A 14,646-nucleotide genomic window follows, 5' to 3' on the forward strand; every position below is an offset into this window, starting at 1 on the left:
CTCCCCAGCACGACTCAACCTAAGCCAGGCCCTACCACGTTCCGCTCGAAAGCCGCTGGATTGTTAGATAAATTTCTCTCCGAGGGGATTCGTGGAGAGAAATGAGTGCATGCCTATGTGCAACCAGGTTCCGTCCGGTTCATTCCTGGCCCTAGAAAAAAGGACGAGGGCCTCAAGGCCTTGGTGGACCCTGGGACGGCCGACCAGGGTCTACGCTAAGGGCCTACGGTGGGCCTCAGTTCGGGGCGTAGGCCTCTGCACTCTATCCAGGACGGGCTGCGATGCGCGTAGCCATCATTTAAAATAAAATAGGGGGAGATGTTGGGAGCCGTGGCACTGTCAAGTCATCAGACGCGGTGATTGCGAGGCCTGTGGGAAAGTACAAAAGCCTGAGCTAGATTACCCCTCTCATCGAGCCCGCCTGTGTGGCACCTGTTTCTTATCACCCCACTAAGTTCCCGCCTCACAGGGTAGTCTGCCTAGCTATTAATCCTATATATAGCCAGTGCCTCCACCCCCGAGAGAGAGACTGAAGCACAAAAGGAGCCGCGGGGAGCGGACCGGTAGAGGCTTCGGGAGAGACTGAAGCACGGAAGGAGCCGCGGAGAGCGGACCGGTAGAGGCTTCGGGGCAGACTGTATAAGGAGAGAATAAAGAAAAGCCTGACCACCGCCAGACCTTGTCGTGTGTCTTTCCTGCCGGCCGGGAGCGACATCGACACCCACCATCAATAACCCACCCCCCAAAAAAAAGGCTTTTGCAGCCCATATAGGGACAATACAAATTAATACCACCCTTTAAGAGCTTTTCTTTTCTTTTGCTTTTTGAGACAGGGTCACACTATGTAGTTCAGGCTGGTCATAAACTCACTTTGTAGGCCAAGCTAGCTTCAAACTCAGAAATCCTCCTGGACCAGCCTCTTGAGTTCTGAGATTACAGGCATGAGCCACCACACCCAGATCAAGGGTTTTTAAAACAGTGAATACAAAGAGTTTCAAAAATCTAACTGCAGTGTCTAGGAATTCTAAGTACAAAAGATAAAACTTCAAAAGCTTAATGCTAAAATAAAATTACAGGGTGAAGAGGGAGAGCTTTGCAGTATCACTGCAAAGAATCAGTCACTGATTGGGACTAGGAGTGTTTCAGATTTCAGAGATGTTGTTGTTTTGGGGGATTGGAACATTTTCATAGGCTCTACCAGTTGGACATCCTTCAGTCAAATATCCAAAATCACTGTGCCAGTTAGTGCACACCTGCAATTCCAGCACTCTGGGAGGCCGAGGTAGGAGGATCACAAACTCAACTTGGTAGATTTTCTCAAAAAAATAAATAAATAAAAAGGGCAGGGTATGTAATGTGGTGCGAAGGCTCTGGGTTCAAATTCCAGTACCACCAAAAAAAATCCAAACTCCAAAACCAGAAAACTGTTATAGCAGCATTCAAAATGTTTCAGCCTTTGCAGCATTTCATATTTTGGATTTCAGATTAGGGCTCCTCAACCTCTGTTGACACCGCCTGTATAGAGTAAAAGTACCCATTAGCTAACAGCACTCAGCAGCAGTGCTACAAAAAGACAAGCTCTTTACAGACACTGAAGTTTTAATTTCACATGTCACTTTCACATGTAACAAAATATTCTTCTTTTGATCTTCCAATAAAGAATGTGATAACAACTCTTAGCTCATGGCTATATTAAAAAGTAGCAGTCTGGATTTGGCCCATTGCCCACAGTTTTTCAATCTCTGATCTAGATGAACCATGACTGGTCATGAGTTGATGACCCATGAGACTCAGCAATGAGCATCATAGGGGTCTACAAGTCCCTCTAGTTTATGGGTGCTTGAAAAGTTCCATAGGAAAGGTTTTTATTTAAGCATTATCATAGAAATGCAGTACTGTAAGTTAATGGCATGGATACACAGCTGTGGAGGGAAGAAGCAAATCACAAAATGCTCCCAATTATTTAATAGCCAATGATCACATAGATCATGTATTCTTTTCATTCTCATTTTGTTTTTTATAGGTATGTTCTACCAATGAGCTACATCCCCAACCCCTTTTTATCTTGACACAGGATCTCACTAAACTATCCAGGCTGTCCTCAAAGTTATGATCCTCCAGCTGGGCGTAGTGGTGCACACCCATGAGGCAGGAACATTGCTGTGAGTTTGAGGCCAGGCTGTACTAAAAAGTGAGTTCAAGGCCAGCCTGAACTGCATAGAGAGACCCTGTCTCAAAAGAAAAACCAAAAAATGTATGACTCTCCTGCTTCAGTCTCCTGAATAGCTACTATTACAGGCATATATCACCATGTCTGCCTTGGATCATTTCATTTGTTTTTGTGTTTTTTGGTTTTTGGTTCTTTTTTCAATACTGGGGATTGAACTCAAGGCCTTTGTACTTAGCTACATCCCCAGTTCCTTTTTATTTTTATTGAGGCAGGCTCTCGCTAAGTCATTGAGTTGTTGGGCTTGAATTTGTGATCTTCCTGTGTTAGCCTTCAAGACTGCTGGGCTCAAAGATGTGTGCCACCATGCCTTACAGATCAAGTATTCTTTTTATTTGTGTACTTTTTAGAGGCAGGGACTTACTGTGTAGTTTAGGCTGCCTTGAACTCACTATGTAGCCCAGGCTGGCCTTGAATTTGTGAAGATCCTCTTGCTTCCTGTAGTCCCAAATACTGGGATTAGAAGGTTAGGGGTGCTACCACCTCCAGTTTGACTGTGCATTCTCAGTAGGGATATTGCCTTCAATGGGACCAAAATGGGTTCTTGGAGGCAAAAGAAAATCTTGGATATTACAATGGTCTGTGGCCCTCTAAACCTAAGCTCTACCTGACAACATCTTATTCTTTGGTATTTCTTTTTTTTATTTTGTTTTGTACCAGGGATCAAACTCATGACCTCATGCTTGCCAGGCAGGCACTTGTGCTACTGAGCTAAATCCCCAGCCCCTGCTTGGTGTTTCTTTTGCTGGATTTTCTTAGGTATCACAGGGGCAGTAGTAACCTGAGGTCATGGAAGAGCTATGAAATATACAAAATCAGTGCTACAAAACTATAAAAAACAAGTAATAATGAGGCACTAACATACTTAATTGTCATTCCAAACCTCACAGGGTAAGCCCTGCTATTATCTTAATTTCAGTGTGGAAACTAAAACAGAGAAATGTTACATGACTTGCCCAAGGCCATACACCCAATGATTAGAAGGTAAAGTGATTGAAGGACAAAAAGCAAAAAACTCCTTCCGAGCTGTGGCAACACCAAGAATTTTAGATATGCCACTTGGTCTTCTGCATGTTCTTAAAAATTAATTTCCCTCCCAAATTGCAGAGGATATTTCTAACTAGGGAACAACATCAATGCATTGTTTACATTGTGTTTTACTGTTTAATTAAATATTTCTTTTTCTAATGCTGGGATCAAATCTAGGCACTCGAAAGAACTATGCAAGTGTTCTACCACTGAGCCCTAATTTAAAATCTTCGTATTCAAAAACTCAATAAAGGCCTGGCATAGTGGCACACACCTGTAATCCCCACATCCACTACAAAGTCGTTGGTTTTTTTGTTTTGTTTTGTTTTGCTTTGTTTTGTTTTGTTTTGGTCTTTTTGAGACAGGATTTCATTATGTAGTTCAGGCCAGCCTCGAACTTGCAGTGACCCTCCTACCTCAGCCTCCCAAGTGCTGGGATTACATGCCTGAGCCACCACCATAGGCCTCAAAGTGCGTTTAAAACCAGTCTGCACTACACAGAGAGACCCTGTCTCAAAAAAAAAAAAAAAAAAAACAATGAACAAATAAAACTTGATAAAGAGAAGGGGCTGAGGATGTAGCTCAGTGGTAGAGCACTTACTTAGCATGCACCAGGCCCTGGATTCAATCATTAGCACCGATAAAAGAAAGATGAAATAAAAGAAAATCCAAAAATTAAGAAATTTGCAGTTGTATCACTGGTAAAGGAAAGGCATCCGATTTGGTATATAAAAACAACTCCTACATACCAACAAGTAAAATGTGGTGTGTCCTTTCATAAAAATGAGCAAGAGGTCTGAAGTAGTACCTCATGAAAGAGGCTCTCCTGGCGATCCACACCTAGGTTAAAAAGGTGTTGAAGCTCCACAGTCCTCAGGAAACCAGTGTAAATCCAAATCGCAAGTCACACTGGGGATGGAGCTCAGCGTCCCCGTGTCCCAATCCAGCACTGATCACGGATCCTCATCCCCTAGCCCAGCTCTCAGCCCCAAGGCAGGCCTACCCTCCAGGCCGACAGCACTCCACAACCCACCCGAAAAGCCCTTTCCTCTATGGTCCCTGGTAGCTGTGGCCGAAGCAGTTGCTTACTTTGCGCAAGCTCAGAAAGGGTTCGGAAGCCGAACTCTACCAAGAACACAGATGGCGTCGCGTAGCCAGCCAGGCCTCGCGCTGCTACTTGAGGATCCTTTACAGGCGTGAGTCTCTACACCCAGCTCGCGTGCTGTATCTATTTGGAGTTAGTCTTGAGGGTGCAGCTTGAGGCTTGAAAGCGCCACTATGCGCTCCTGGGCGGGACAGTGGGTTCCCGGGCTCCTGGAGAGGTAAGAGAGTAGCAGAGGCGCTGAAGCCCTGTAGGATGGGACCCTGATGACGGCCTTTGGGCCAGATGGCAAAGACACTGCCTTTGACATCTGGTCCAAAGGACATTCCTTTGCAGAAGCCTTCTTTCTAGAATGTCGAAAAAACGATGAGAGCCAGGTTTGGTGGCATACTCCTGTAATCCCAGCACTCGGGAGGCTGAGACAGGAGGATTGTTACAAATTCGAGACCAGCCTGGGCTACCGCATAGCGACACCTTACCCTCCCCCACTCCTACAAAAAAGGAGAGAGTGAGAAAGTGATGAGATCTTCCACATTATGCATCCGTTTAAGGGAGGCTCACACACATGTGACCAGCCACTCACAAGCTGGCATCCTTGCTCTTCTGCAATTCCAGGGCTCCTTTGAGGAGGCACACTGTGTCATTTACTGCCCTCTGGGCCTTCCATTGACGTCTTGTGATCTTTTGCAGCCTACGGCAAAGCTGAAGCATTAAGAAAGAGAGAAGAGCCTGTGTGGTGGCACATTCCTGTAATCCCAGCACTTGGGAGGCAGAAGCAGGAGGATTGCTGTGAATCTGAAGCCAGCCTGGGCTACATGAGATCCTGTATGGAAAGGAAAAAAATAAAAATAAAAAAAACATTTTAAAATAAAAACCCAAGGCAAGCTAAGTAGCATTGATCTTTAGAAGACTTAACCAAGAGTTTGATTGGAGGTCAACTTGGAAGGAGGTAACAGACTTGACAGTCTTAGGTTCTACGGTTCATAAAACGGAGGAGCTCTGATGCTGTTATTGTTGCAGGAGGCTGAGTTAGTTAGAAATATTATAGGCAGCCAGACAGGGCTGGATCCTCCATGGAGCTAGTACAGATACCTTGCAACTGTGGGGGAGACAGACACCTCCTGCTGTGGGCCAGGCCTCAAGACAAAAGATCAAATAAATGCATCCACATCCTAAGGACTGATTTTCTAGATAGTTCCCTATCATCCTGAGGAAGCCAGGAGTCACCATTCCAACCCCCTAGGGAAGAGTCACTTGTCGAAATCTGATTGACTTTCTGGGCTGTCTTTGGATGGATCCCAGCTCCCAAGACCCTAAAGTAGGCACCCCTGCATATATACATCTTCCTTTTGTTGGGCTTTGTTTGACTTTTTCTTGCATTTTTGTCTTTGTCAAGGCCTTGTCTCTGGGGTTTACAGATTAGTCTGAAGATGCCTTATAGAAAGTTAGCTTATAGAGTTCATGATTTTAAAAGGGGATGCATACATATCTACTGCAGTAGTATAGTGTGACCCTAGAGTGAAAAAACATACAGACTCTGCCAAAAACATATATACACACTCCAGGGAAAAAAAACTTACATAAATATTTTAATACTAAATTTATTGAGACATCATGAGATTAATGCAAGTAACTTTGGCCTCTAGCTCTAGGTCTAGAAGCTAATGGCTCAAAGTGTCATTAGCTTCTAGACATTCATTAGTTCAGTAAACTGCTGCTTGGGTCACCTTGGTCATGGAGATTACTGCACATGCATTTTCAGTTTCTTCTCTAATGGCCAGCTCTGTAGTGGGTTATCTGTGATCTGGGGCATCCTCTAGGATTCCCCATACTAAGGTAACACCACCTGTTATGAAAACATCATGCTATTTTTCTTTATATACATGCATGGGTGTGAGTATATATATATATATATATATATATATATATATATATAATATACATTTATATATTAAATAAGAGTTTTCCTTTATATTAGGTAGTGACCTCTTATCTCCTTTGCATTTTATTGGAGGTGAGAGAGTGGCTATCTTGGTTTCTGGGCTCCTGGCTTCCACGTGCTTTGCCTGTCACCTCTTTCCCTGATTGATACCTTCGTTAGAGAGAATTCCTTCCTTTCTTGTAAATTCTTACACCATTTGTGTTGTCTGGTACCTTTCTATACCTGGTTTTCTTCTCTTTCTACCTTTGTCCTTTTAATTGCTCCTAAAGGAATTCCTCTGGTAAGTTTAACCTTTGATCAGAATCAGTCAGAAAGCCTAATGAGGCCCTTATTCTATTTTTCCCTACCTACAGACTTCTATCCCTACAGAGTCTCATAATTCCTAACCATACTTCTGTGTAAAAATATAGTTACTAACTACAGTATTTGCTTACAGTTCATTTGTTTGTAATAGTCAGTCAAGATATGTGATTGTTTTCTAAAGTTACTTAAGCTAGTTGTTTTCTTCCCCATGCCCTTAAGTGGGGTTATGTTTTGATTTACCTCGACTTGCACAGTAGGTTCTTTCATTTCCTTTGTTTCTATTTCTGTTCCATTTTAGGTTCCTCCCAACCCTTGAATCCTGGTTCATTTTAATGTATGAATTTTTCATCCATTTCCTTTTTTTATTTTATTTCCTCTTTCTTTTTTTTAAAGATGTAAAATATTACTACTGGATCTGAGAGTTAAAACTCAACAAAGAAATATACTTAGAAGTGTTGTTCCCTGCTCATTGCTAGTATCTATCACTTCCCTTTGCCACCGTGTTGTTGCACAGCTATATTTGTTAGATAATGGATCTCATTTATTATTATTTTATCTTCATGCTCGAAGTGGAAGTGTACCCCGAAAGGTGAGCTCTCTGTGATTCCAGTTTCCAACGCTCTTCTGCAGTAACTATCTTCAGAATCTTGACCTTTGGGATCCTTGGATTCCCTGAGTGTGATTTGTTGAAAGCAGGTGGGAAAATTCAGCTGTTCTCCTAGTTGTGGAGTCACCTAGAAGTTGAGGAGTTTCACTATTTTATTTAAATTTAAATTTAAGAAAGATAGTTTGCCAGGCATGGTAGTACATGCCTGTAATCCCAGCTCCTTGGGAAGCAGGTACAGGAAATTCTTTTTTTTTTTTTTGTCTTTTTCCTTTTTATCGGTACCAGGGATCGAACTCAAGACTGCTTGCTTGCAAGACAGGCGCTTATGCCGCTGAGCTAAACCTCCAGCTCCGTAAAGGAAATTCTTAAATTCAAAGCCAGCCATTTAGTGAGATACTGTTGAGATCAAGTAATAAAAGGTAAGACAGGCAGATTACAATATAAAGGGCCTGAGTAAACTAACTGAGTAACTTAAGTAAGTAAACTAATGGTGAAGACCTTAGTAAACTAAAGATAATCCTTGGGAAATTAGAATGCAAAGGACAAAGGACAAGTACCTGAGTGAACTAATAGAAGCCTTGGAGGGCCAGAATGCAAGAAACAAAGAAATAATACAGCCTGCTTTCCAGACACCAAAAGCCTGGCAGCAGCAAACAACAATTACCTCCCTGCATTCTCTCTCTGCATTGCTTTCTACACCAAAGACTGTAGAAACCAAACTTCTGTGTAAACTGTCTGTTTGGAGCTGAGTGACTCTTTGCTGAGGACTGTACTGTGTTTAGCAGCATCCCTGACCTCTACCCACTAAATGCTAAAGTCTACCGCCATTCCAATGGTGACAAAAATTTTCTTGGGATATTAGTGTTGTACACTAGCAAAAAGAGCTTTTGTTATATTTGTATTATACCAAAATACCTGTACTGTGGCCTACTGTTCTATATGAGTGTTTCTTTTCCTCTGGGTGACCTAACTGATATGTTAATCAATGCTTTCCTCTGTAAAGAATTGTAAAACCTAACCTAATTGATATGTTAACCATTGTTGCCCTCTACAAATAACAGATGTGGTGCTAAAATAAGGTAACAAAAGATTGTTAATTGCTGCTAGACTCCTCTGTTCTCTGCTGAGGAAAACAAAGGTCTTCCTCATGAACAGATTTACTGACCCACGCCCATAACCCTTACTTTGTGAGCTGTGATGTGTACATAAGGGCGGCAAGTGTAGAGCAACGACACACAGCTTTTGCAGTTTCCAATTGCACTCTGTCGCTGGACCCAGGATAAAATAAATCAGCACTGCTTTTTAAAATATGTTTTTGCCTCATTTTTTGAACTCGAGTTTGGGGGCTTGTTTGTGGATTACAAGATTTGCGGGCTTACTAGTTCTGTAGGCCCAAAGGCTTGGGGTAGCGTGGTGCCAGAGTCTCAGTAGCTCCAAACATAGAAGGGGATTTTCAACAGATCCTGAGGAAGCTTTCAAATAACACTTGAAACACAGAAATATAGGAAAATGACAAAACGAAAGACTAAATTACAACCTCAAACCTCCAGCCCATCTCAAGAAACCCTAGGAGCGATGTATATAGAAGAAAATATATCCCATCCACCTCATATATCGGACACAATAGCCACTGAAATTGACAAGCAACTCCAGGAAGCTTTAAAGAAATTCAAACTCGAAATAATCTCCCAGATAAAAGAAGAAATGATAAAAGAAATGAAAGAGATTCTAAATATATCTAAAGAAAACACAGATAAAAAATTGGAGGAACTAAACAAAAAGATAGAATCCCTAGACGAGCAATATAAGAAACAAACAGAATACATAATGCAGATGCACAGAGATATACAGGAAATAAAAAACTCCACTGAAAGTTGTAAAAACCGCCTTAATGAAAGTGAAGATAGAATTTCAGACCTTGAAGACAGGATTGCAGCTAGTGAACAGGAAAGGAAAGATCTTTTGAAAATAACAAGGAATCAGGAAACAACAATTCAACAACTGCAGGACGATGCAAAGAAGAATAACATAAGAATGATAGGGATTAATGAAAGAGAGGGAGACAACATGAAGGATGTCAGGAGGATATTTAGAGAAGTAATAGCTGAAAATTTCCCAAGCATGAGATCAGAAACTGACATCAGAATCAGTGAAGCATATAGAACTCCAAACAGTCATAACCAAAATAAAACTACACCCAGACATATAATAATCACCATCCCAGAAATCCAACACAAGAATAGATTATTAAAAGCTGTCAGAGAGAAAAGACAGATCACTTATAAAGGAAAACCTATCAGAATCACAGCAGACTTCTCAGCACAAACAATAAAGTCAAGAAGAGCATGGAGTGAAGTATTCCAGATCCTAAAGCAAAACGATTTCCAACCGAGACTGATATATCCTGCAAAACTATCATTCAAAATAGATGGTGCAATACGATACTTCCATGACAAAGAACAGCTGAAGAACTTCATGAACACCAAACCAATCCTGCAAAAAATATTGAAAGACAGTTTAGATACACAAAGGAAAAAACCACTAAGCAAAGCAAATAATTAAACAGAACAGAAAGATAAAGATGCAACAGCAGAGAGATAACATTCCTACAATTAACCAGCATTTAACAGTAATAACCATTAATGTAAATGGTCTCAATGCACCAATTAAAAGAAACAGACTAGCAGAATGGATCAAGAAACAAAATCCAACCATATGCTGTTTACAGGAAACCCATCTAACCCAGAAGGATACTCACAGACTGAAAGTCAAAGGATGGAAAACAATTCTCCATGCAGCAGGAATCCAAAAAAAGGCAGGAGTAGCCATTCTGTTTGCAGACAACGTGAACTTTAAACCAACAATGACCATAAAGGACAAAGAAGGTCACTACATACTCGTAAGGGGAAAACTCCAAGAGGAAGAGATAACTATCTTAAATATATATGCACCAAACTCCAGAGCACCCAGTTATATAAAACAATTATTAACAGAAATGAAAACTCAAATTATCAGTAACACAATTGTAACAGGAGACCTTAATACACCACTGACACCAAGGGACAGATCAACCAGACAGAAAATGAGCAAAGAAATAACAGAACTGAATCACACCTGTGAACAAATGGGTTTGATAGACATATACAGAATGTTCCACCCAACAACATCAGAATACACATTCTTCTCAGCAGTACATGGATCATTTTCTAAAATAGACCATATATTAGCTCACAGAACATATTTAAGCAAATGCAAAAAAGTTGAAATCATCCCTTGCATATTATCAGATCATAGCGCTCTGAAATTAGAAATTAATGACAAAAGATACTGCAAAAATTCCACAAACACATGGAAACTAAATAACACACTCTTGAGTAATCAGTGGGTCACAGAAGAAATTAAAGAAGAAATTAAACAATACCTAAAAGAAAATGAAAATGCAGATACAACTTACCGGAATCTGTGGGATGCAATGAAAGCCGTTCTGAGAGGAAAATTTATTGCACTGAGTTCCCACATCAGGAAAACAGAACGAATACAAATAAATAACTTGATGCTACACCTCAAACAGCTAGAAAAAGAAGAGCAAGTCAAGCCCAAAGCCAAAAGAAGAGAGGAAATTATAAAAATCAGAGCAGAAATCAATGCAATAGAGACTAAGAAAACAATCCAAAGAATCAACGAATCAAAGAGTTGGTTCTTTGAAAGAATAAATAAAATTGATAAGCCCCTAGCCAACCTTATTAAAAAAAGGGAAGAAAAAGCTCAAATTCATGCAATAAGAAATGAAAAAGGAGAAATCACTACAGACCCAATAGAAATACAGAGGATCATCAACACCTATTTCGAAAACCTCTACTCTCAAAAGTTTGATAACACAGAAGAAATAGACAGATTCTTAGAAGCATATGAAGTACCAAAGCTAGATCAAGAGGATATAAAACTGTTGAATAACCCAATCTCTGCTAATGAACTTGAAAATGTAATTAAGGCCTTACCCACCAAGAAAAGCCCAGGCCCAGATGGATTCACTGCAGAATTCTACAAGAAATATAAAGAAGACCTAATGCCGACACTCCTCAAACTATTCAATGAAATTGAAAGGGAAGCAATCCTTCCTAAGTCATTCCTGGAAGCAAACATTACTCTAGTACCAAAACCTGAGAAAGACCCAACTATAAAAGAGAACTATAGACCGATCTCCCTAATGAACACAGATGCAAAAATCCTCAATAAAATATTGGCAAATAGGATCCAGCAAATCATCAAGAAGATTATACACCATGACCAAGTGGGATTCATCCCAGGAATGCAAGGATGGTTCAACATACGCAAATCAATAAATGTAATCCACCATATCAATAAAGCCAAAAATAAGAATCACATGATCATTTCTATAGATGCAGAAAAAGCCTTCGATAAGGTCCAACACTTATTCATGATAAGAACTTTACAGAAAATTGGAATAAATGGTCTTTACCTCAATATAATAAAGGCCATATATGACAAACCAACAGCCAGCATCATACTAAATGGCCAAAAATTGAAAGCCTTTACTTTAAAATCGGGCACAAGACAAGGATGTCCTTTATCACCACTCCTATTTAATATAGTACTGGAAGTACTAGCCAGAGCAATTAGGCAAGAAAGAGAAATAAAAGGGGTAAAGATAGGAAAAGAAGAAGTTAAATTATCATTGTTTGCAGATGACATGATACTCTACATAGAAGACCCCCTAAACTCCATTGAAATACTCTTAGATACAATAAATAAATTCAGTAATGTGGCTGGATACAAAATCAATACTCAGAAATCAATAGCATTCCTATACACAAACAACAAAATTACAGAGAGGGAAATAAGAGAAACTGGACTATTCACATTAGCAAGCAAAAAAATGAAATATTTAGGAATTACTCTTACGAAAGAAGTGAAAGACTTATACAGTGAAAATTATAATACACTGAAAAAGGAAATTGAAGATGATCTCAGAAAATGGAAAGACATCCCTTGCTCATGGATAGGAAGAACAAACATTGTGAAAATGGCCATTCTCCCAAAACTGTTATACAGATTCAATGCAATCCCAATAGAAATTCCATCAACATACCTTATAGATCTAGAGAAATCACTCCTAAATTTCATCTGGAACCAGAAGAGACCCAGAATCGCAAAGGCAATTCTAAGCAGCAAAGACAAAGCAGGAGGCATCACAATCCCTGACTTGAAGTTATACTACAAAGCAACAGTAGTAAAATCAACATGGTATTGGAATCAAAACAGAGCCGAAGATCAGTGGAATAGATTAGAAGATACAACCACAACTACGAACACACTCAACCACCTTATCTTTGATAAAGGAGCCAAGCAGGTTCACTGGAAGAACGACAGTCTCTTTAATAAATGGTGCTGGAAAAACTGGCTCTCCATTTGCCGAAAACTAAAGCTAGACCCATGTCTATCACCATGTACTAAATTAAAATCTAAATGGGTCAAAGATCTGAATATTAAAACAGAAACACTAAATCTATTGGAAGACAAATTAGGTAGAAACCTTGGAGACATAGGAGTAGGTAAAGAATTCATGAACAGGACTCAAACTGCACGGGAAATACTTCCCAGAATCAATAACTGGGACCACTTCTTATTAAAAAGTTTCTGCATGTCAAAAGAAATCTGCAGCATAGTGAAAAGAAAACCCACAAACTGGGAAAAGATTTTAGTGAACTCTCTCTCAGACAAGGGCCTCTTGTCTAAAACATATAAAGAATTAAAGAAACTCAGACCTCCAAAATTCAAAGATCCAATCCAAAAATGGGCATCTGAGATGAATACCCAATTCTCAGATGAAGAAATGCAAATGGCAAATAAATACATGAAAAAATGCTCATCATCATTGGTCATTAGAGAAATGCAAATTAAAACCACACTGAGATACCATCTCACTCCTGAAAGAATGGCCAGGATCAAGAAAACCGACAACAAATGCTGGAGAGGCTGTGGGGAAAAGGGAACTCTCCTGCACTGCTGGTGGGAGTGTAGACTGGTACAGCCTTTGTGGAGATCTGTCTGGAGATTTCTCAAAAAGTTGGGACTGGAAGTCCCATTTATTCCAGCTATTCCACTTCTAGGCATATTCCCAGAAGAACTGAAAGCATCACACCACAGTGATATATGTGCACCTATGTTTATAGCAGCACAATTTGTAATCGCCAGATCATGGAAACAACCCAAGTGTCCATCAACTGAGGAATGGATAAAAAAGTTGTGGTATTTCTATACAATGGAGTATTATTCAGCTATAAAGAAGGATCACATTGAGATATTTATCAATAAATGGGCGCAGCTTGAGACCAAACTCATAAGTGAAATAAATCAATCTCGCATGTGTGAATACCGAATAGTTTCCCTAATGTAAGTAATGATTCAAATATATAAAAATATGTGGTAATCATGATTCCCCATTAGGTGGCCTTGGAGCCTTATAAAGTTTTCACTCATTAATTAGAAAGGCTTTATTCTGGGCTTCTTGATTTGAAAATATTTGAAGCTAGAGTATATGAAGTTTTATCCAAATATTTCAAGGAAAAAGACACTATGGTAACTACTATTAAGTCAGGTTATATGGTGGTGAAGTACTAGGTTGTTGAAACAGTCATGCTGTGACCTCTATTGTTATATTGTTATGTCCTGTTTTATCTCAATCTCCCCCTTATTGTTTTAAAAAAATTAGTCATTTCTTATGTTTGTCTTAATTAAAGAAAAAATTCAAATAATTAGGATATATAAATAATAACTCTTTTTGATTTCCTATTAACTTGTTTTGAAGTCCTGTAGTACTCCCACGATCTTGTTTTGACTGATTAGACTCTGTTCCATTCTATATGGTAGTATCAAGTTTGAAGACATAGGCAACTACTTTGAAGACAATAAGATTCACTAAGATACCCATTCTGGTTTGACTATTGTCTTCTTTGGAAGTCCTGTAATGTTTACAATGCCTAAGTTGTATTGGTCTTGTTCTCTACTGTTTTGTCCAACTTTATAATATCTAATGAGATAGACAATTCTTTTTAAGGAAACAAGGGACAACGTTGATAACCATAGTTGATAAACTTGTACTGTGTTCTACACCATGTGCTATGTCTATCCTTGGTATTGACTGACAGCTTTGTTTTGCCATATTTGACTGTATTCTCCCCCCCCCCTCCCCAAAAGTAATAAGCACTAAGGAGTAATGAAATCCAAAGTGTGTGAATTTTGTTGTAAAAAAGAGAGGGGAAGAAAAAAAAAAAGAGCTCTAACGGATATAACAGCAAGTGTGTTTAGGGGTGTTAAATAGCTGACTGTATCAATGTTTGTGGATCATTGAACACAGCTGTTTGCAGTCTACCTGTTTGAATGTCCACCTTGTATTCTTTGATGCTGTGATTTGA

The 14,646-nt window shown here is 39.7% G+C and overlaps 1 protein-coding gene across 1 annotated transcript in view; it reads left to right on the forward strand.

The window, feature by feature from the left end:
• The first annotated feature begins 4,624 nt into the window (after positions 1-4,624).
• LOC101789335 (putative protein SSX6) overlaps positions 4,625-14,646 on the forward strand; it is a 42,138-nt gene continuing 32,116 nt past the window's right edge. The window contains exon 1 of the mRNA XM_063246656.1: positions 4,625-4,735. Coding sequence (XP_063102726.1) covers positions 4,625-4,735 — 111 coding nt within the window. The remainder of the gene's footprint in view (positions 4,736-14,646) is intronic.

The sequence above is a fragment of the Cavia porcellus genome, unplaced genomic scaffold (genome assembly GCF_034190915.1).
Source record: "Cavia porcellus strain 051 isolate PalLab524CR breed Dunkin Hartley unplaced genomic scaffold, mCavPor4.1 scaffold_3, whole genome shotgun sequence".
NCBI lineage: Eukaryota > Metazoa > Chordata > Mammalia > Rodentia > Caviidae > Cavia > Cavia porcellus.